Source organism: Hydractinia symbiolongicarpus, chromosome 13 (assembly GCF_029227915.1).
Source record: "Hydractinia symbiolongicarpus strain clone_291-10 chromosome 13, HSymV2.1, whole genome shotgun sequence".
NCBI classification, from domain to species: domain Eukaryota; kingdom Metazoa; phylum Cnidaria; class Hydrozoa; order Anthoathecata; family Hydractiniidae; genus Hydractinia; species Hydractinia symbiolongicarpus.
In genome coordinates, this window is record NC_079887.1 from 10,687,347 (window position 1) to 10,711,507 (window position 24,161).

Consider the following 24,161-nt stretch of genomic DNA (forward strand, 5'->3'; position numbering starts at 1 on the left):
GAATTATTTTCTTTTACTATTTAATCCTTACAGTTGGCATAAAGTTTCTTCAATCACTTGTAATCAGAAAGGCCTCTAAAGGAATCATATAATTTATATGCCATGCAAACTTCATGTCCTGGCTGACGAAGATTGACAAAAGCGATTTTTCTGAACATGGAGAAATAGTAACTTTTCCTGCGAAAAGTTTGAAGAAGTAACAAAAAGCAAACAAATTCTTATGAAAACTTAAACAATCTAGAAATCCGAACCCGGACATGTAACATTACATACATCTTTAGCATTGTTGCTGGGATAGATGTTTCAACTTGAAATACCTAAAACACTGAATACTTTCTGGTAAACTATTGCAAGTTATGTTCTCAGAAAAATTGATTTTTTATGCCATTTTCTTTAATGACGCAAAACAAATCGAAAAAAACCCATACCAAACCGAAAATGCTAAATTAAGACAACTGCTTTACGCGTTGGTAACTATAGCAACAATTGGAGGGAATTTCATCGCAAAACTACCCGTTCATAGCCGGATGATTTAATAAACCACAATTTAAATTCTTTTATGATTATTGTTCCTATCCTCACTTACACTTCCTTAATGTGAAATATAAAAGCGAGTGTGCAAACTCCTAACATCATAACTAAGAAGGATCACAAGTAAGAAGAACATATTTAAAATGAAAACCAAAAAATTGAATGCACTGCTGCTGTTAGCCTTCAGTTTTGAACTGTACCATGCGTCTTTTCTGGACTATGGGACGGCGGTTGGTGATCGAAGACTAGGACAAGACGATGATAACAACTATCTCGTTACGACGCCAAATCCAATTAGATTTTGGACTACAGATCGAACAAGTTTTTATGTAAGTTTTTGTTGTGATGCCTTCTTTATTGGAACAGTTTTATAAGAACAAGAGTATAAGAATAAGAGAATAAATTTGATGTCGAGAACAATTTTGATTGAATCATGAAACCCAAGAACAATATTTTTATTTTTATTTTACGTAAGGAATAGTTTTATAAGAATAATTAAACTAGGAAAGACTGAAAAATAAGAAGAAAATAAGAACGATGATAAGGCTGATTTTCACTCTTTTCTCTAAAATACAAGTTATTTAAAGCGCGCAGTTTTAATAGATCAAAAAAGAATGTAGCACGCCCAAGATCGTCACAAATGTTGCCAGAAACGGATTGAAAACAAATGAGTTTCTCTAGCTAGGTCAAAAAATTAGAACACTCAAGCTCCTTTTTTGCATTATTTACCAACACCTCTTAAAACTCTACGCGTTGCTAGATAGTAATATTTACCAGCTTTAATTTTAAAATTATATTTAATACGACTGTTGTGTTTAAATTTGTTGCCGTGTTCCAGACATTCGACTTGACAATGTCGACGATTTTTTAAAACAAGGTCGATTAAGGTGAAATTAAATGAAATTGTCCAACTGCTACAAATTTTCCTCGCTTATTAAAATTTGAAGACTTGTGTTTTCCTTAATACTAACACTGCGCATAGACTTCCAAAGTGTTTCAAAGGTAATGGATCGAGTGGAAATTATAACCAAGAACGTTCGTCAACGATCTGATGCTATCTTCCTAGCCTATGCAACAGACGAGGCGAGGATACTACCTCCTTGCGACATACCCAGGGGGCGAGCTGTACGTCCTCCTCGCGGCGTACTTTTCTAATAGCATGCACCAATAAGAAGTTACTGAAAATTACCTGTTTAACCTGTTCTTCATAATTGCAGTATGCATTAAATTTCAAAGGTTGTGTTTAATTTTGGTAAAATTATTCTATTTCTGCAATGCAAAAAAAATAAATAAATAAATAAATGATAATAATAATAACAATAGTAAAAATAAAAAACAATATGATAGACACGAGGTGAGTTCAATTCCTCCAAGGTTCAAATCATGTAAACAACAAATAGTCACTTTGAGCTTGCAAAAAATTCCTGACAACAGCATAATATTTTATTTGTTAAGAAGACAAGTTAATGATAATATTAGAAAGGTCAAATGGTATCAAAATAGTGGCTACGGTTACTTGAAAGAGTATTCTATGATTTTTTCTTTAAAGAAACAACAAACTAATAAGCTTCGAAAGAAACTCTCTTTTCTATTATAAATAATCATTTTAGATGCATAAAAAATACTTTCATTGATCGCCATTTGCTATTAATACTAATAAAACTTTTTGTGGGACATTTATGCAGAACTGTTATAGTAATGAAGGCACAGGCCAATCGACAAGAAACATCAATTAAAAATAATATTCTTTGTCTACCAAGTTTTTGAAGTTAAAAAATATTGTAAGTTAATCTCCTTTTGCAGGCTTAACCTTCTTTATACCTTCTTCTCACTCCCTTTCTTGACATCTAAACGAGCAAGGACACCTTACACACAACAAGTAGTAGTAAAATAAAAGAAATAGGAGCCAACTATTTGAACACAAAATCTTTTTTACTTCCTACTACCATTTTTTACTTCCTACCATTTTTGTCACAGCCATGGTCAATTAAATTTAATTATTCATATTATATTAGGGTAAGTACCTGGGTAGTAACTTCAGAGCCACACTCGTCTTGTACCGAAGTTGTATTAAACAAGGAGCTCTCCCTTCTCCACTGTTTTTGGCTGGAGTGGAACTTTAAAATTCGGAACTTACCTGAAACAGCAACAAGGAGGCTGGGAAAGTCATTTTCGGCAATCTGGAGAATTTAATACACAAAGCCCTCCTAGGCAACAAATATGGTTTACATTTACATTCCTATTAAAACTTTTTTTGGAAACAAATGGTTGTACAGGTATTCAATCACAAGCTGAATTTTTAATCTAAATCTGTATAACACACATGTTGCACATATTTGTCATTTTATGAATACTTGATGACATTCTGTCAATTATTTAGTTTCGAAACTTTTGATGACATTACATAAAAAGTGCTTCTGTTAGCAAAACAGTTAATTGCTTTAAGTGTTAATTGTATTTCTCCAAACCGATTGTTAATTTTTTTCATTCACAATAAATCGTTTACAATTTCCCGGCGCTACTAATGGAAAAATTCTTTGACCGCAAAACAAATATACAGTGAAACTTCTTTAAAAGCGGCACTTACATGACCAAATATTTTGTCCGCCTTTGGAAGGATTTATTATAAGAGTTTATTAAGACATCGTTGTTTGCCCGTCTTAAGGAGGTGTCCGCTTTAGGGAAGTTAAACTGTATATCTTCTTACATTAGCGCCTTCTTAATTATGACAGCATGTCTCTTCAAGTTTTAAAGTTCAAGTTAGACATCTGAAACGTTTTTCAATCCACCGTCATAATGAACAACCCGTCTGGAGTCCACCTACTGTGTCTCTGAGGTCTTACGTGTTTCACATTATTGTTATAAATAAGCGCACAGCTCTCATCTGGGTAGATGTTGCAAAAACATGAAGTAAAACGTATACAAATACCGAATTTTATATCAAGACTCATGTTGAGATTTTCATTTCGTTTTTTAGATTAGCAGTAATGGTGTAATTTTCTCGCAAAATTACGGCCAGGTTAATCCGTCTCATCCATGGCAACTGTTACCTGGCAACTCGTTATACGTGTATTATGCCGATGCAAAAATGAATTCGGCATGTGGTGATTGCAATGTCTACCATCGTACGAACATTTCTTCGGCTGATGTGAATAAAATAAATGATTTAATACAACAGAAAGACTCGGATTTCATAGCCTTGAGTGATAGGACGATGGTAACTACATGGCACGAAGCGCCAGCATATTATAACAATATCAAGGTAAGAGGTTTTTATGTGTATCTATATTTATGTGTTTTTATTATCAATTTGGTTTTTATTGTTTTTAATAAATGATGGCTTCATTCATTCAATCATTTATTCATTTATTCATTCATTATTATTTATTATTTTTAATCAATTTTCAAATTCTTTCTTACTTTTTTCATTTTTTATTATAATAGAAAAATACATTTCAAGCAATAATCGCTTCAAACGGAACCACATCTTACGCTGTGATAACCTACGACAATCTTGAATATTACACCGCCCCAAGAGGGCGTATTGCAAAAGTAAGTACATTCCATAAGATATAAAATAATAAAAAAGAATCCATTTTTATTTCTATGTACAGCGTTCTTCTATGATTAGTTTTTAAATAGGTATTGATATGAAGAAGAATGATGTGGTAGAACTTTTCAAAGTATGATGTTAAATAACTTATATTTAGGTTGGTTTTAAAGGATCAAATAGGCATCATTGTGACTTTCCTGGAAGCAACACAGAGACTATTAAGCTAAAATGTCGTTCTAACGTATTTGTGCCTGGACTATTTGTTGTTGGTTTAACTCCAAATGCGAAGTACGAATGCAATGCTGGTATGTAAACTGGTTTCAGATGTATGTTTGTTTGCTTTGTTTTGTTTTGTTTTGTTTTGTTTTATTTTGTTTTGTTGGTTTTGTTTTATTAGTTTGTTTTGTTAGTTTGTTTTTTGTTTTTTGTTTTTTGTTTTGTTTTGTTTTGTTTGTTCTCTTTGTTTGTTTTGTTTTGTTTTGTTTTTTGGTTTTGTTTTGTTAGCGTGTTTTGTTTTTTTGGTTTTGTTTTGTTAGCTTGTTTTGTTTTTTGTTAGCTTGTTTTGTTTTGTTTTCTTTGTTTTGTTTGTTCTCTTTGTTTGTTTTGTTTCTTTGTTTGTTAACTTATTTCATTATTTATAGGTGGAAGTCTAGACTTTTCCTGTTCTCATTGTACTGGAGAGGAAACATGGAATCATAAGGTTTGCACAGATGCCAACTCCACCGTATGTGGTAGTAATGGGCTATCATATCGTAGTCAATGTGAACTGGAGAAAGAAACTTGCAGAACTGGTGGAAACACAACCATGTCAAGTTGTCAAGGTTTGACAAAATAGTGCTTTCTCCTCTTCTGAATTTTTTGACAGTCAAGGTTTGGCAGAATAGTCCTTTCTCCTTTTCTGAATTTTTTGACAGATTTTAAATTAACACATTTATCAGATAAAATCACTTTATGTATATAAAATAAAAAATCGTATAACATGTTCGTCGTTGTGAACATAGATTTTTCTAGATATGAATGAGACATGTTTAAAATTAAAACGTATTAATTAATTTATTTATGTTTCTGGGAAATAGAATATGTTATCGAATACCGTATTTACTAGAATTAAGGCCCTGATTGGTAGAGCGCCTTTTTTGAAAGAAATTAGTTAATCACTGCATCATCTATTTTGAACAAAGGCGCTCAATCTATAAGGTAGTTCTTGGAGAGGGCAATCATTTAGAAATTAGTCAATAAAGCGAAGATTATATATGAGTTAAATCAGTTGGTAGGACTATTCTCGTAGTACCAATTTTTTTAATGGCTTTTCAGTATACTCAATGGGCACCTCCTTCAAGTAAGCACCCTCCTCCAAAACTAAAAATTAAAGAGCATTCCAGTATACAGTATTATCTCCAATTAACGGTCACTCTAAAAGGGGGGCACCTCTGATTAGCGGGGACGTTGGTCATACACAGGCTGTTTTCTAGTCAAAGTCTCGTTAAAAAAACTTTCTAAAAAGCAGACACTCTATTAAGCGCATAATATTTTTTGCACCAAAGAGCAAATATGGCTTTTTTTCCTCTCCAATAAGCGGACAGTGCAAAAAAATCCAAAGCGAGCAAAGAAAAATAGACAAAAAGAAATGGTTTCTCTAATATTTATTTCAAAAATTTTACAACTTTTGCTTCCAGCTTGCTTTTAATCTTGTCAATTTTCTTTATCAACAACTTTATCAGCTTAAAGACTTTTTAAAGTAAAATCTTTAATCATTTATTCATTATTTGTCAAAACTTGTTTGACTTTAAAAATCTATAAAGATTGAAGGTTTGGTTCCTTATCAATATGTTAATATTATATTATTATGTTATTTTCTTTTTATGATACAAAAATCGGATTCATTTTCTAATTTGCGTCTTAAAATGTAAAACTTTCGAAAAGGCGGACACGTCCAATTAGCGGACACTTTGGTCATACACCGATGGTGTCCGGTAATTGGAGAGTATACTGTATCTTATCGACATTCGTCAACTACAATAGCCAGTATTAATCATTCAATTTAGTTCCAGCTACACAAGTTCCACAACCGTCAACATCACAAACTGAATCAACGCCCTACACTGAAACCACCCTTCAAACAGAACCTACCCCTGGGCCGGAAGTAACTCCTGGGCCGGAAACAACTCCTGGGCCGGAACCAATTTCTGGTCCCGAACCAACTGCTAACTCGTCCAGCAAATCAACTGCTTCACCGGAACCTGAATTGACTCCTACTTCATTGAACACAACAAGAAGGTCATACACCACTGGAAATTTTAGTACCCGACAATACACAAGATTTACAACAGGAGCACTAAACACAAATGGTACAAGTAATACAACTAGCCTTCCATCATATAACAGTAAGTATTTAAAACCTTTTGAATATAACAAAATCAAATGCCGTTGATAATTCTTTGACTAACTTGATTTAATCATTTGTCCTGTTTTTGCAGGCACGATGCGATGTACTTTTGATGGCTTCACTTGCGGATACAATATCACAAACTGGACGTTGATAAGCAACACACAAAATCGTAAATCAAATTTTTATTTATTTTGCGTTTTCAATTTAAACAATTTTTTAATTTTTTTGATCTAGTTATATTTGAGTAAATGAACTTAACTACTCCATGAAGCGCTACTTCTATAGGAACGAACTAGAAAAATATTCGACATAGCTTATTGAAATTGTTGCAAAATGAAATTAATATTTACAATAAAGTGTAATTTTGACTTATTTTAGGGTCAAATGGTTATCTTAGATTGACGCACCCGCGAGGGTCAATATTGCTGCCTCACTTTTCAAGTGGTTTTCGTCAATGCGTAAACCTCGAAGTTCAATTCATGTCTAAAGCTGATTCCAATCGAAATTTTATTGCTGTCAATTATTGGTATATTGGAAGAACATTCCAAATGGCTTTGGTTAATGTCAGCTCCACAAACGCTTGGCAAAATTACAGAGTTGTCATACGACATGTAATAACAGCTCCACCACTTAGGGTGAGTAGAGAGAATTGTGTAGAGAATCCTTTGTTCTTTCTTTATTGGTTGCTTTTGATAATGACATAAATCTCTCTTATGATTGTTAGATTATCATTACTGGGGATGTTCAAAATGGAACAAGTATTGGTTTGGATAATATACACATTACCTGCGCACGTAAGTGCAAAGTTAACCTTATTTTGGGTCTCTCGTTCTAGGAGGAGGGAAGGTGAGGGTAATGATTTTACCATCCCTATAGAAAGGATTGGAATAGATTTTATAACTGTGAAGTACGGTTACTTAATTATGAAGAAAGAGATTTGTCTTAAAAAATCAATGATGATGTTATCAAAAAAACAATTTTTTTCCCAATATTTCTCATTTTAGCTAATTAATATTTCCTATAGAAACCTTGTTAAAATGATAATAATAATAAGGAACAAATCAGTATTTTCAAACTATGATAAAAGGTACAAAAAAAAACCATTTTTTGTTTAAGTATTGGAATGATAACTTTTTCAAATATCGTAGTAGAAAAAATATAATAAATTCCAGCCTATACCCCATCAAGAAAAAGTCTATCTACATGGGTGGTAAAATCATCCCTTTTCCTTTAAAATATGAATAAATAAGTAAATTTAGTAAATGTTTTTAAAAAGCAGGTAAATTACCATCCATTATTATCCATATCGATTCTAAGTTTCGGATCTGATTAAAAATTTCTGTTGTTTGATCTTCTTTAGATACACCTAGCACGACTCCAGGTATGTTCTTCTTTCTTACACACTACTCTTTAAACTTTTTTTCTGGATTAAGAAGCATTATAAGTGACACCATTGTTTTTAGTTGCACAAAGTAATTTCAACAATCTTTTTTTAACTGTTCCCTTAACAACCTTTACTTTTTCAAATCAAACTCTAGAAGTAAACGGTCCACCAAAAAAGAAAAGAAAAATAGATGTTAATTTAAAAACTATAAATTCTCAACATGCGTTCTATTTCAACATATTAATTTGCTTTAGAGAATTCCATCTTTTCCTTAGCTCTGTTTCAAAGAATATTGTCTGTGCTAATAATAGTTTCATTAATCTCTTTTTAGCTCTTCCCTTAACAACATCCACTTCTTCAAATACCACGTCAGGTAATAACTTCATTTCTAAAATCTTAAAAAAATACATTTAAATTTGAGAACTTATCGAATTTAAGTTTTTTTGTAAATAAGTGTTAAACGGTTCACTAGAGAAAATAAATATGGAAACATTAATTTAAAAGTTTATAACTCTTTACGACATGCGTTCTGTTTCAACACTTTTTTTGTTTCGAAAAATTTAATTTTTTCCGCTTAACTATGTTTTTCCCAGTAATGTTACAAAGTCTATTTTTGTGTTAATAATAAACTAGTTATTGCACATACCTTGTTCAATATATCAAACATTTTTTCTCGTTCTTCAACCTTCGCAGCTATTTTACTTGCTTGAAAGCTATTAAAATAACTGTCTGCAGGATAAAAAACTCGAAAAATGTAGGGCATATTGCACAAATAAACATTGAATAATGAGAAAGTTCTCATCATTTTATTTTCCAACAAAAATATTCGATGTATTTAGTATTGGGCGCAAATTAATTGCGACCAAATAACTGATATTTTCTATTTTCATTGTTTCCAGCATGGACGACAATGTTTCCAAATATGACTGTACCAGGTTATCCATTTTTTATTTTATTTACTATTTCAAATTCTTCTAGCGAACTTAGTCAGAATAGAGGGACTGGGACGCTTCAGTAATTATTACTAACTAGTTGTCTGCCCGTCGTACATTTTTTCCGCATTTGTTGTTCGCTCATTGAAAGCAATGAAATTACTTGGACGGGAATTATTACTCTGATTATATGCGCGATTCTAATAGCATTTTCGATTACAAAATTCCTGTTTATAAATAAGAAACTTGGAATACTTTGACTCACAGACTGAAAGACAGACAGCGAGTATGATATGAACTAGTTGGTATAAAGTTGGTATAAATATAGATATACATTGCATTCGCTATTTGTCAGTTTGTGTGATCGTAGCACAGCTATAAAATGGCGCAGAGACAGACAACAAGCATATGTTATATGAATATGTTATATGAAAGATAATGTATATGGAACATATTTACGAAGCGCAATAAGTTTAATGAAAAGTTATATTATATGGAATATAATTGTAGTTACTTTAAGAAGTTCCATAATACCTTCTAACAAAGACGAGCTGAAACTAAGGAACTATTGAAAAGTATTCAATATACTCACAAAGGTATTGTCAACATTTTATTATTTTAAACTAAAATTATTTTTTACTTTTCTAGGAAACCTGACTTTTTGCGACTTTGAAATCAGTAATTGCGGTTTTGTATTAAGTCCACTTTGGAGCCGACACAGTGGAAGCACAACATCTTCTGAAACTGGCCCAACTGTTGATGCAAGCGGTAGGTCGCTTACCTTGTTATAAAATCCACATCTGCATCATCTACAAGTTGTGTGTGTGAGTTCTATTATCTATTTATGCCTTTAAGACAGCAGAAAGCTGTGCTAGTTTTAAGCACGAAAGAAAATCAAAGAGAGAAAGTTAGGGAACAAGAGAGAACAAGCGACACCTAATGGTTACCTAAGACAAAAATGATCATATGTCAATACTTAAAACATTGCGTGACTATAGAAAGGCTGCTAAATTAAAATATTGATTTTCAATTTTAGGAAGTACATTAAGATATTACATATACTATGAAGCTACTGGCGGAATTAATAATTCAAGACATCCAGTTTCAGTTCTGAGATCCAATCCTAATTTCCACCGGACTGGTTGCTTAACATTTTCATACCACATGTACGGTGCTGACATGGGATCGCTTGTTGTCACACTTTCAAACTCATTTTATAGTCAAAATATTTGGACCGTATCGGGAAATCAGGGTACCCAATGGAAAGTAGCTACATTATCATTGGACAAATTTTTAGGTCGTTTTTCTTCATCGATTTTAAATGTAAGTAACTTTGTGTAATATTTCATGCAAGTGTTTTATTCAGCTGCGTTTATAAAAACCGCCATTTAAGCTACCTATTACTTAGCAGTAACTTCGAGGAGGATAGATTTTTTCCTATCAGCTGAGGTAACTTGAAACTGCATATGTATTTTTTCTTGTAATTACAGGTAACGTTTGTGGCAATTAGAGGAATTGGCTTCAGAAGTGATATTGCTCTGGATAATATTTCTCTTAATTTTGGACGTACATGCTTAGGTAAAAAAATGCATCTAGCTGAAAAAAATACCGAGAAATCTTCTTAAGATCAAGATAGAAGAGAATTTTACGTTTTTATCCCCATATAACTTATATGGATAATGTGTTAAGTTTCCATTTTAGGCCTTACAACTACCACAACAACCATGCCCTCTGATACATGTAAGTTTATTGTTTTAACCCATGAATGTTGGTTTTTGTTTTCGTCCAAAGAGATCTAAAAAAGGCATAATACTTTTCTGTGAAGGGTAAAGCACAACGTTTCGACGCATTGATGACACCAATTACTTTTCGTTGTGCAAATAGACTAACATACTTCTTTCACAGTTTGTTTCTTTCCTACACAGTACTTTATCCATATGGGTCATTTAATGGTGACAGAATCGTTCCTTCTGGAGATGACGTTGCGTACACTTACACCTTATCAAGACCAATGAAACTGTTCTCTGTCAGCAGATCTCAATTCCATGTAAGTTTACAAGTTAGGCACAATGTGAAAAGAACTAACTGGTAGCAACCTGTTCCACCAGATTTTTGACGCTAGAATGAGATTTCCGGCGTTAGTATAATACGAAAATACTTTTTTTTAGATAAGCTCAAATGGATTGGTTTCTTTCACTATACGCACATCCTCCAGGAGTTTATCTTTTCCAAATGCTGATACAATGATCGGGATGTATCTAACTGATTTAGATACAAGCCGTGGTGGGAATATATACTACCGAGAAACCACTTCTCAACAGATTCTGTCAAGAGCCACAACTGATGTACGGAAAACGGGTGCAACATCTTTCACTGCAAGGCGAGCATTACTAGTCAGCTACATTCTTGTAAATGCTTACAGATCATCATCAAGAAATACCTTCCAAGCTGTTATAACAACAGATGGAAATTTTACCTACGCCATCATGAATTACGAAAGACTGGATAGCAGATCAGCGCTTACTGGATATACTGAAGGGTTTTGTAACTACAGAATATTTGCACCTTCGTCAAGCTCTTATACCTTGTCATCCACATCAAACATAGGTAGACGCGGTCGCCATGTTTACCAATTGACTAACCAAGCCTGCTTCAAACCTGCAAGCGGTGTAATTACACAAACTATCGCATTTTTTAGATCGTTATTTTTCAATACAGTCACTACCACTTTCAATACTGGAAGACTAAACGGCGTTTTAAATTCTATAGTATTTATTTTAGAATTCTCCTCTAGTAACCAGGCAAATTTTGTGTACTTGACTTCTGTTAGATACTTCACATCATCTGTTACAATAGGAATATCATATGCTATTGCTGATCGGACTTCGAGACAGTCTTATCAAGCACTTGGTGTACTCAGTGGAACAAAGAAGAATTCGATTTTTCAGTATGATAAGGTTGACTTGACAGGTTTCTCCACTGGAATCATGTGTCAAAGAACTACATTCTCTTCAATAATGAATGCTGAACCAACTATCAAACTAACCGCTGACATTGGAAATAACCAATATCATCCTGCGCGTCAGGCTCATCTCTGGTTAAGAAACGTATCCAAAAGCGGTTTTGACATATGTGCTAAGGAAAGTGTAGCCTTTAGCGGCTATAGAAATATATCAGCACATTATATTGCCCTGTCAAATCGCTCAAACAACTTTACAGAATTTGGAAAGCTGGAATTTATGGGAAACAGGTCTAATCTCTGTCAAAAACTTCATTTTGAATTTATTTACACCGCAAATCCAAAAGTGTTTACAACACCTGAGCAGGTGGAAAATGGGGACAGAAGCGGTGCTATTATTTCTTGGATAAAACGTATGACAACTAAATATGTTGAGATATGTACTAAGCATGCAGATGACACGTCCATCATGCGCAAAAGAGATGTCAGTGTGCATTACATCGTCACAGGTGTTATTGATGAATGTACGTATTTTATTTGTCCAAGTCACCTCGAATGCCAAAAAGATTTCCGAAACAGAGCATATTGTGGGTGCATTAGATCTTGTGGCAATGAATCCGATGCTTTTTGTGGAAATGACTTTGTGACCTATTCAAGTCAATGTCAACTTGATAAATCTCATTGTGAGAGATATGGCAACAACAGCAGACACAATGTTACCATTGCCCATCCTGGAAAATGTGAAAGTAAGTCTTGTTCAGTTAAATGGACATAAACAATGTATTTAATATTACTTTTTGTTGTAACCCGTGTGTTGTTTTAGGGTTCCCATATCAAGCTGGAGTAACTCAACTAGATGTAGTACCAAATGCACCTGCCGTATTCTGCAAGTATATACACTTAAATCCAAATAACTTCCATCCCACTTCCCAAATCTCTGTACAGCTTTCAGTTTCATGGAAGCAGAACTCATCAATTAACAGTTCACACGATGCTACAGCAAGTTGGAGTGAGAACATTTCAAATAAGGGTTTTAAAGCATGCGTAATGGTAGCTGGAAGACATTTCTTCGACAGCTTTGATCATAATCCAAGCATACATTGGACTGCATACCAAGATGGATTGGCTGGTCCTGATATAGAACTTGGTGTTATTAACATGACCACTTGGCACACGGGGAGCAGATGCATGTCTTTTAGATTAAAAGTAAGTTGTAACGGTTTTACGTCCGTTCTGTACCGCGATTATAAAGCAGCATCGGAATATCCATAGATAAAATGTTATCCCCTGAATCTTTTTTGTAGAAATATTCGAGTAATACCCAGCTATTTGTATCAGTGGAACACACTCATCGAAACATGTTTAAGAATGCCATGACTGCATGGTTTGAAGTAAACTCATTCTTTTTTGGAAATTTGAAAGTATGCGCGAGAGAATTGCAAAACTTTGATGGTACTCACAGTGGAATCCGACTGGTAAATTGTTTTATTGTTTTATTAACTATTGTTTCTGTGACAATAGTTTCATATTTAAATGCGCATTTTTTAAGTTATAATTTATTTGCGCCAAAATTATATTTTATGACAAAGGACTCTTGACGTCAGTCGTGACTGTCAGCTGTTAGTGTAAATTCTAAAGTCTGGTGATAAGAAAAACCTAGAAACGTCTTATAAGCTATAATTTAAGGATGTGAAACAACAAGCCGTCCAAAAATCACAAAATCTGCTTTAGCAATGGGTGCATTTTCTTGAACTGGGACTATAATGAAACTAAACTTGTAAACTCCTCAATTATATAAAGTAGCGAGAGTTTGATAAAACTCTTATCCAGTAACAAATATAGCAAGCCAGAACAGCTCTAGCAAGTAACCCTGTATGCACCAAAGTTCAAAAACCTATCTAAAAAGACAAGAAAAGTGGTATACATATTTGGAATATTATCCTTAACTTTATATTTTTAGCATTGGACAGCTATTCACAGAACTTCACCTCCTTTTATCACTGAGACTGTTGGAATCACATTTCCAAGACGTCTTATTGGAGACTCTATGCCAGTCTTCTGTAAGGTAAGAAATTGATGACAAATTTTTTTAAACGGTAACACCTGATTAACCCTATTCGGTCCGGGGGGCGGGGGGCGGAAACTTACTGAGTTTCAATATTTATCTATTAAACACCTGCATGCAAAATTTTTAGGTCCCATACCTTGTAGTAGAGGCTTTGATATTGGCCATGACTCGAAACTACCCCAAAAATCTCTATGAAATACTTATAATGGGGAAAATTTAATAACTCCTGTTAGGATTATCCTTAGAACTTGAACCTTGCAACAAAACTTTATTTTATTAAGGAGAATCATTTTGCAAAATTTGGACACGTGATTAATCCGATTTTCCGGTTTTGTCGGATTTAACCGAAAATTGGAAAAAACGGATTTTCGGGCAATTTTTGGCAATTTTTTGTGCGATCCATCTAAAAACCGGAAAATATGTTAAATAACTTTTATTTAGCTTTCAGAAACTTCAAACAGAAGGCGAAAATTCGCTCTGGAAGAAAAGTAATTAAATTTTAAGCAGATAGTGGCATTTTTAACGAATTTTAAGTTTTTGATGACGTCACAGAAACTTTGCTGACACAAGCAAAAATTTATTGCTGCTATTTTGTTTCTTTTATGGCGTACTATAAGTGTGCCAAGTTTGATTCAATTTGAATAACCCTATGAAAAGTTATTGAGGGGGCGGATCCCCCCGGTCATAGTATGTTTGAAAACCGAATAGGGTTAAACTTATGCGTTACGTTAGCATGCTCGTTAGCTTGTGAAAGAATCAACGAATCTGTTGACCTACAGACTTTCGCCCAACGTATTTATTTCCAGCATCGCTATTTCGATCACGCGTGACACAAAGTGGCGATCAGCTACCATTTTGTTATTATCATTATAGAGAGACTGCTTTGAGCGCCATACTCACTTTATATAAACTTTTAAAATCAAAAGAAAGAAGATTAGAATTTGTATAGACTTATTTTACAAGAAAACAAGTTATTAACAAACCTGTAACTATATTAGAATCTGCAAAATTTCTAAGCAATTTTTGTACAATCTATATCAGATACAAGCAGGAAATTATTTTTGGTTGCGGTTGTAAAGGTACATTGCTATACCGAGTTTCAATCGATAGCGACATGTATTTTTGTGTCCTCTAACATAATTCTTTTCTTTATTTCTTTTCTTTTATGGAACAGATCCTCTTTTCCTAACTTTAAACCGAGCATTTTTTAGGCTGTGTATGAGGTAAAAAATTGGCAATAAATCAATTAATTAGTGGTGAAATCAGAATTCTTTGAAGGGATTTTTGAAGCTTCTTCACTTTGGCAGCTGTGCAAACAACATCTGTAGCTCGAGGAAACCTTTTAGCAAATCAAATTGCAAGTCGGAAGTTTGGAATAATAACTAATATCTGGTTTAATAATAGCTAGCTCTTGTTTTCTTTGCAGCTTTATGCACACTCAATCACATGACACACTTTTCATTGTTTAGAAAGTGGAATACAACAAGAACTTCCCAACACTAGCTAACCCTACTGTGATTATATCAGCTACCACACCCACTTCTTCATCGTCTATCTACTCCAACAATGATGTTGCAGCTTGGATAGAGGTAGGGTCAATTCGTACATGCAGCTATAGTGAGTTGCAGCCATCAACAAGGTTCTTATGCAACCTTTGCTTATGTATTTGACTGTTATCACTTGCTTTCTCTAGTACACTGGTACAGTTTACATAAAATTTTGTTACAAAGCAATCCAAAACAATCAATTTACTGAACAAGTTAAAATATCGTACACAGTTATTCCAGGTAATTCCTGTTCTTTTTACCTGTACTTCCATTTTGTAATCTTCATAACCTTTACAAATTGCATTAGATAAAAAAGGAATGCTCCAATTGTTACCTGCACAATGACTTTAAAATTGGCAAAAAATTGACAGTTCTCTACACTTGGCCAAAGTTTGAGATTTATTTCAATGGTACCAGTTTCAGTACAACTGTTGTGTTTATATACAAACTTCACTCTGTTGCGTCTCGAAATATGTAACCATATGTTAACTTCCTTTATGTATTATTTACTCAATTTCAATCATATTCCTCACACATTCGAGAGTTTAACAAGCTTGTGTATTTCAGCATTATGTGAACCTGGTTGGACTTATGTCAAAGGAAACTGTTACAAACCAATGGATGGTTGTCAGACATACAATACAGCCGAACAACAATGTAACAACATCGCTGCAGCACTACCTACCGTCGAAGGACCTGCGGAAGCGTACTTCTTAGAACAAATTTCCGTCTCTAATAAAACATGGATTGGTTTAACAGATGTTAAATATGAAGGAAAATGGACATGGAGCAGTGGATCAATGTCAGCATATCGAAAGTGGCTAGTAAATCAACCAAACGGAGGTGCGCAAGAGAACTGTGCTGTTGTTGATGGAACAAGTAATGTTGCTGGTTGGGATGATGTGCCATGTTCAGAATGTGCAAATGTCCAATGCGAAAAAGGTATCGCCAAAGTGCTATTTTACGTGTGTGTTCAGTAGTTGCGAAAAGCACATGAGTTTTCGCGTTTCTTGAAAGCTGACAGAACCATCTAAGCGTTGTTAACATTAACAAATCTCCTTTTTCATTTTCACCTTCTCGTTTTTTATAGGTGCAAATTTAAAAGAAAGATCTTGTGCTCACTTGTGCTTAAATGGAGGTTCTTGCATACAAGCAGGAACCAATCAATACCAGTGTATTTGTCCAACAGGTTTTGCCGGAAAAAGATGCGATATTGACTGTAAGTACTTGCTTAAAATTAAAACACTATTTGTTTGATATTATATAGAACTAGCCAGGATACCTGTTGTTGCACACCAGATGTAGCGCTATGCTAGCCCAGGAAGCGCCTATCTAAGCGTGTGCTTCAGTGTCTTATTTCATGCATATTTTACTTGAAGTAATATGGCCAGCCATATAAAGACAGAATGCGACTGTTATGTTGTTATCTCGTGGAAATATCCACGGAATTCACCCGTTGTATACATACATCCTGCCTTGATTTTTTCCATCTGAAGATTCGCCTATTCGCCTGTTTAAATACAAATATACTTATTAGTACAGAGCTGGGCTGAAATAAATAAAATACATTTCAGTTAAAACGATTGCAACAGTGTTGACTTTTAATTTAAACATTCTCAAATGAGAACACACTTGTCTCTGCTTTATCCGACTTAATTTCTGTTTTTTAGTATTAACCATTACCGAATGCTATAACTACACACTGCATCAGGAATCATGGAGGCTATACGAGCTGAATAACAACAGTAACAACCAAACTAATCAAAGTTCATGCGATGGTAGAAATTTGAAAAACGGCTGGCATAGATTTGATGTTGGAATTGGCACAAAGATACTAAGCAACTGTACTAACGCTCCAAATCAATGTGGAACAAGAAGCCCTGGTTGGATGCAGGGTCCTCACCCTGAAGTAGATGATGGTATTGTGTCACGAAACCTTCGGTATTACACACACTATTGTGGAGACGACCACGGAGCAGTTCTTGTGCGAAATTGCGGAAATTTTTACACCTATCGTTTTGGTAATATTCCATATTGGTCATGCCAATTTGGAATATGTTTGACAACATAAACAAAATATTCTTTACATTTTTCTTGTTGCTGTTATTATTTGTATTTTATTTTCTACTTAATCTAATAATAAATAATTTTGCGTATTATTTATCTATCCAAAGAGACTTTTTTATTGGTGTTTACTATTTTTCAGCTACTTTTAAAAGCCTTTTTTCCCGACGTCTTTATTTCAATAACAATACTAACTAAAATAACTCCTTTTCTTCAGTAGGTATTCTAATTCGCTAAAGGCTAAAAAAAACAATAAAATAGAAAAATAAAAAAATTGGAGAGGACACACTTGCAAAGACATCGTGTAAAATGTAGCTGTTAAGCTTAGTCTGTACTATCCCACCATTTAGATCTGAGTCAACACACGGTAGCATACTTGTTATGACAACAATTTTTGTGTACACAAATCAAAAACCTTAACATAATTACATAATATTTATTCTACTGCTAGATTAAATATAATAAAGGAATTTCCTAAAACGTCGGCCCTTCCCCCCCCCCCTCAATAACCTTTCATAGGCTTGTTCAAATAAAATCAAACTTGGCATACTTATAGTACGTCACAAAAGGAAGAAAATTTGCTTGCGTCAGCATACTTTCTGTGACGTAATCAATAGCTTGATATTTGTTCAAAATACCACCATTTGCTTAAATTCAATTACTTTAGTTCTAGATCGAATTTTTCCATTCTGTTTGAAATCTACGTAAAAGTTATTTAACATATGTTCCGTTTTTTACATAGATCGCATGAAAAGTTGCCTTTAATTGCCCGAAAACCCGTTGTTTCCGTAAAATTCGATAAAATCGGGAATTTGGATTAATCACGTGCTCAAAAGGCATGAAACCTAAGAATTGGGCATACAGGTGTCTTATAGATAAATATTAGAGCTCAGTAAGTTAGCGTTAAGGAGTTATTAAAAAATACCGTCAGGAGGGGCGGAATCCCACCCCCCTCCCCTCGGACCGAATAAGGTTAAGATGGAGTGTAAGCAGTATTAGATTTTCCAGGAGACACCTACACCGTTGTTAGCAAGCTAGATATGCAGTGCCACATGATAAGCATAGCAAAATCCATATTTAAACAGAAGCATGCAATATCCGCAAAGTGCAGGGAAAGAGAGAGTGAAATTCTTGTTCACTGAGTTGACAGGACACAAAAATGGATACATTCACAAAAACAAAAACAAAACGACATAACAATGCCTATGAGCTAAATTTGGGCGAACAGAAAACTGTGTTATATCCAGATAAAAATAGTGCAATATCAGATATAGAGTAAATAGAATAGGTCCTATAAAATATTTAAAGCAGAAGTTTAAGGTAATAGTGATGATCGATGAAAAATGATGATCGCAATTCAAAAAGAAAAGAATTCAAAAGATGCTAAAGGTGCTTGCCGGGATATATTCCAAGATGGAATAGATTGGTAGCGAGTAAAGTTTCATTCAAATTTACGTGTTGTATTCAGTAGTCCCTTGGTTCGGCCTCATGTGCCGTAGACATGGTTAAAGTTGAAGTTGAGACATTCACTAATACAAAATGAAAAAGCTTATCCAAAAGTGATAAGAACAAAAAGCAAGTTATGAGCTCAAAAGTACCTGATTGGAAAAGTTCTTCTTTTCTTTTATCATATACACTCAACATAGGCTTAGCAAACTCCTCTTCATCAACTAAGATTTCTACATTTTTGTAATGGCTGCTACTGATGTAACACTTTCGCGTGTCGGAAACCAATTTGATTTCTGTAGTCAGTTTCGGCAGCATTGATTATACTGCGCATCACTGCTAACGAAACTGACTGCGGAAACGTGGAAATCATCGCATGCATCGTCGTCTTCGCTGAAGCAAGGTTTAAATCAAACTAAAGATATGTTAGACATTAGCTTGACGTCATTTTAATTTGACGTCAATTGTACGTTTCATCCAAAAAATTTAACGTCATATATGGTTAGTCTTTTAATAAGCTCTCATGCTTTTGTGGCTAATAATACTCTTTATCATACCAAACAGGGTGGGAAATTTAAATTACCTTTCTTGCGCATTCGTGCAAAAATTTTGTTGGCGCGGGAAAATTAATACACGCGGAAAAACACTTTTCTTAAGTAAGGTTTTTTTATCACGTGAAGTAACGTGACGAAGGTAAGCGCATATTTTTATTACAACTTTCATGTATAGAAGCTAATGCGGTGCCATGGGAAAAATGTAAATAATTAGAAGGTAATTCCCATTACGAAAAGCTGAAGAAAGGTAATTCCCATTACGAAAAGCTGAAGAAAGATAATTCCCATTATGAAAAGCTGAAGGTAGGTAATTCCCATTATGAAAAGCTGAAGAAAGATAATTCCCATTATGAAAACCTGAAGGTAGGTAATTCCCATTACGAAAAGTTGAAGAAAGGTAATTCCCATTATGAAAAGCTGAAGAAAGATAATTCCCATTATGGAAAGCTAAAGAACAGAAGACTTGAAATTAGTTGCAGTAAAACTAGAAGCTAACCTGCGATGATATGCAACATACAACGACAAAGATTTCAGTGCACTGGTCGCTTGCAGGGCAGATCCATTACAAAACAAGATGGATAGTCACGTGATCTGACAACGACAGTAAAAAATTCAACAACGACGATGCGCTAGAAACGTGATCAAACGCTTGTTTTCTAAAGTTTCCACTAGTTAGCTAACAATAATTTCAGTAATGTACAATTCAAAACAATCAAATAGTTAGCTAAACACCAGAAAGAAATATACTAGCCGACTAATTAGCACAATGGTTAGTAAGGCAATGTCATCCTTCATTTCTTTTACAGAACGTTCATAGGTTGCTCACTTTTCAAAGAAATTAAAGAAGATAAATAAACTATATGCGTACTACTTAACTGGAAACTTATCTCGAAACTAAGCTCGTATTTATGTTACTATGTATATTCTAATAGTGTATTTTACAGAACAAAAATGGATACAATAGGCATATTTTTTTAAATGGTCACATTGTTTCTTACGCGCTTTTCCTTCTTGCGTGCAAAACCGTTTTTAACTTTAAATTTTGTGTACGATTTTTTAAAAAACGCAAAACTTTGACTGAGGTGCACAGTTGCTTAGATTTCTTTTTTTTAGCCTCAACTATTGCTTATGTGTTACTTGTTGACTATCTATCTATACAAAGCAAATTTTAATTTTTTTGGTGGAGTGTGTCAACTAAAATCAAACTTTGGTTTTCATCACGTCTTTTGATTTTAGTGTATCTAACTTACCAGTTGCTTTCATTTCGAAGGGGCTTGAGTCTTAATAAAACAAAACAAAAAAATTATGCGCAATATTACTCGTATTTTCTTCCAACTTTTATGACAACAGTTGGTCTCGGTTGTACTCGGATTTGTGTATTCACTTTTTAGCACTTTGAAGTTAAGTAAAATTTCATGGTTTTTATAAAGACGATTTGCTTCGTGTTTGCAAATTTTAGCGTGCAAATAATATGGGAATAAAAATTTTATTTTGGCGTGCAAAATATTGTGTTGAAAAAAATGACTTCGTTTTTGCAGCTGCATGTAGTTACGTGTTGTGGGTTATTACGTTAACAAAATTGTGAGACATCACCCGCGTTTTAAGCACTAAACGTTTTTCTGCGTTTCTATAAATCGAATTATTGGGTACTTATGAGTAACATAACTTATGAGTGGAAGTGTTTTAATAGCGCGTCTTGGCTCTAGGAAAAAAGGAAAATGATCAGTGTTAGCGATATATATATTGCTAAACTTAATAGATGTATTTGTCTTAAAAGGGTGTAAAAAAAGAAACAAAAAACATACCACTTAAAGCTGTGAATCGCTCAGAAGAGCCCTTACAATATCGAGAACTTCAACACTGAGAACATAGGGATCAACCATCAGAAAAAGAAAGTCAAAATAACATCCGAATTCTAAAGTCACAAATATGTGAATGTGAGTGAGTGCAAAAACTACCATTGCTGTTTGACTTGGAAAAATGAATGGGGTAAGACACACCCTACAATAAGTCAAAAATTATTTTGAAGGTTAGCCTTGTTAATGTCACTTTTACAGATATTACACTCAATAACTGGAGACACAGAATATATGCTAGCAAGATCACCAATTTTGGATAAGCCAGCCAGAATTTCATCGTAAAATTCAAAGCTAGCTAGCATACATAACTCATTTAACACAAAGAATAATAAAAAACGATTAGAACAGACAGTGTCAAACAAACCACGAAGCACTACTCCTTTGCAAGCTAAAAATTTCCTCATAACTAATCTCATTGTCATGTTATTCGATATTGTGATATGTATATTTCGCAGAAGGAAAATGGATGTGGAAATAGGCATAGTTTTTCGCCTGAAACCTTCTGAAAAGACGCAAGACATGTTTACACATAAAACTTATACACATTAATTTTAAGATTAGGCTTCAAACGTAGATTTTAAGGTAGCATCCTTAAGCCAGCCAACTAGCTAGTCTTATTTATAGCAGTCCTTTCAAGCTTTCTATTCAGTTTTGTATAAGGGTTTTTTATCCAAGTCAACATTATTGTGTCATCTTCAACAATCTGACCATTAATCAGCTGTAACTCGACTTATGGCTATTTAGCTGCTACCTACCTATGGCTAAAAAAGAGAAAGTATCTAAGGGTAGTGCATGCAACATAATTTCCAAGTAATCTTTCTTATGCTAAAGACAGTAATATAAACTTTAACAAAAGTCTAAAGTTTATTGATTCAATGAAATAACAATCACAATTAGTCGCAATTAATTTTGTAACGACAGGCTGAAGGATGTTTTTTACTTAAACTGACACAATTTTCCAAATTCCACGAAAGTTTGCTGTCAATTTTTTAGTTGGATGGGGTTAAGGAAGGATTGTAGTTTGTGTTTTTTATTCAAACTAAAGTCACCACAAAGATTTTTAAAAGTGTATTAACCTCAATGGAGCGCACTGATGTAAGCAGTCTGCAATAAGATCCTCAACTTACGATTAAGGTTTAAAGTTTTGGGGGAACTTTATTTGCAAAATAACAAACATTGACCCACTGTTTTTTATATGGTAACACCAGTACTTTGTGTTTTTATTTCAGTTAAAGTTATAATGCAGTGCGCACTTCACTGGATTCGTAACATGCCGTCACGCCTAAAAGCCCAGCCCGGCTGTGCAATGTGATCTGTCTGTATTTAAGCGTTCTGCCAAATATTCAACATTTAGTCACCGATGTAACAAAGAGATTTCTCCAGGTAGTATCAGATTATTTGTAGTAAGAGCAGAAGAAAAGAAACTTTTTAGATTTATCACTTCTCTACTGCCATTTATAATTCTATTTCTAAATCTAAAGAGCCATAATGACAAGAGAAATGTCAATATAATTACATTAACTCGTTGTAATATTAATGCACATTACCACTTAATGAAAAATAAACGATCAATGACGCTGCTTACGTGCGTTAGATGAAAATTGATAGTGGAAAGAGAAAACAACAACAACACAAACGACAAAGAAAACAAAGAAAACAGAATCATATAAAAATTGAGATACTATATAACATAGCGTCTTAATATACGTAGCGTCTTACTATATAACATAGCGTCTTAGAATGACCAACTTTTGTCTAGTGTCACCGCCTCATTAACCTGTTGAGTTACTAACACCATGTGGAATTATCTGCAATGAAGTACAAAAGCATTCTTGTTAGGAATAAAATGTGGTATCTTCCTATTTCTAAAAGAAACCTATTCCACATTAAACAGTGAGACGTCACTAGTTTTTTTTTAAATCGGAAAAGTAGTAGTACTTAATTTCTATTTATACTTTATTTTTGTATTTAAATTTCTTTAAAATTGTAGTAGCTACTATTTCGAATTTGAAATGGAAAAGTAACTAGAATGATATAATTTGTGACCACTATAGAAGAACTGGAATTTTTTTTATGCCCATGATGGGTGTAATTTTGTCCTCCACTTCTCCCATCACACATCAAAAACGACATGTGACAGGCCTGTTACAAGACAGAAAACATTAAACTAAAAATCTGGAGAATTTTTTAATACTGGTGGCGGCCCATAACTACGACTTTAGCCATTCTTTAAGACCTCTTTCCTCCCCCAACCCCATAGTAAAAATATCAAGAGAAACGAGTTGATGTAAATGCTGCAGATATAGGGTTCATTATTCTTAGCTTTTTAATTCAAAACTTAGCAGAAAAGAGGGAACTTTCAAAAGGATTATTTATTAATTAACGAATTAATGTGTTTATAAATGCAGTGTTTGAAAACAATACCTAAATTTACAACAGTACGTTTGCAGCAATAAAAACAACGAGAAACGTATTAACCTTTTGAACTTAGAAAATTAAATTTCTTTTTTCACACGTGTGGTTGTATTGAACATCGTTGTGGTGTTTTAACTACTAGTCGTTGACCCGTGGAAAAATCAACGGGTTCGTCCGTCGCAGCTAAGCTACCATTTTGCGTGACAGACAGACGGACGGGCGGACAGACGTATACGGGCATTATAATATAGATGCAAGAATAATTTATCTACAAAGTGGTTTACTTACAAAATTCTTTTAAAGCTGGTATTATTTACAGAAAAATGTATCGAGGATTAAATTACAAACCTAAAAAAAATCAAAAGGCCGTCTTTTTATCCACGCTCCGCACGGCTACAGATCTGCGGACGCATTTCGAATAATATTAGAAAATTAGCTATACACGATATAATTTTGTAAC

At 33.9% G+C, this 24,161-nt stretch overlaps 1 protein-coding gene across 2 annotated transcripts; it reads left to right on the forward strand.

Annotated features, from left to right (window-relative positions):
* The first annotated feature begins 354 nt into the window (after window positions 1-354).
* LOC130623591 (uncharacterized) lies at window positions 355-17,530 on the forward strand. 2 transcript variants are annotated; one of them, XM_057439095.1, is made up of 26 exons: window positions 355-860; window positions 3,509-3,793; window positions 3,976-4,083; window positions 4,242-4,389; window positions 4,726-4,905; window positions 6,130-6,468; window positions 6,562-6,642; window positions 6,852-7,108; window positions 7,198-7,267; window positions 7,834-7,854; window positions 8,189-8,230; window positions 8,757-8,792; window positions 9,438-9,557; window positions 9,826-10,112; window positions 10,280-10,367; window positions 10,491-10,529; window positions 10,715-10,836; window positions 10,958-12,494; window positions 12,572-12,954; window positions 13,053-13,223; window positions 13,709-13,813; window positions 15,286-15,405; window positions 15,510-15,603; window positions 15,931-16,305; window positions 16,454-16,582; window positions 17,034-17,530. In XM_057439095.1, exons 1-26 carry the CDS (start codon window positions 675-677, stop codon window positions 17,432-17,434), a joined length of 5,724 nt encoding a protein of 1,907 aa, XP_057295078.1. In that variant the 5' UTR covers window positions 355-674; the 3' UTR covers window positions 17,435-17,530. The 2 variants fall into 2 exon arrangements, with proteins under 2 accessions (XP_057295078.1, XP_057295079.1); XM_057439096.1 differs by lacking the exon at window positions 8,757-8,792 and having other exon boundaries at window positions 357-860.
* Window positions 17,531-24,161: the final 6,631 nt, after the last annotated feature.

Excerpts from the sequence above, each read along its gene's own strand:
- LOC130623591 (XM_057439095.1), top strand. The coding sequence starts at position 675 with ATGAAAACCAAAAAATTGAATGCACTGCTGCTGTTAGCCTTCAGTTTT. Across the intron at positions 10,837-10,957 it reads TCAGCAGATCTCAATTCCAT|ATAAGCTCAAATGGATTGGT; the intron begins GTAAGTTTACAA and ends ACTTTTTTTTAG. Across the intron at positions 12,495-12,571 it reads CCATCCTGGAAAATGTGAAA|GGTTCCCATATCAAGCTGGA; the intron begins GTAAGTCTTGTT and ends GTGTTGTTTTAG.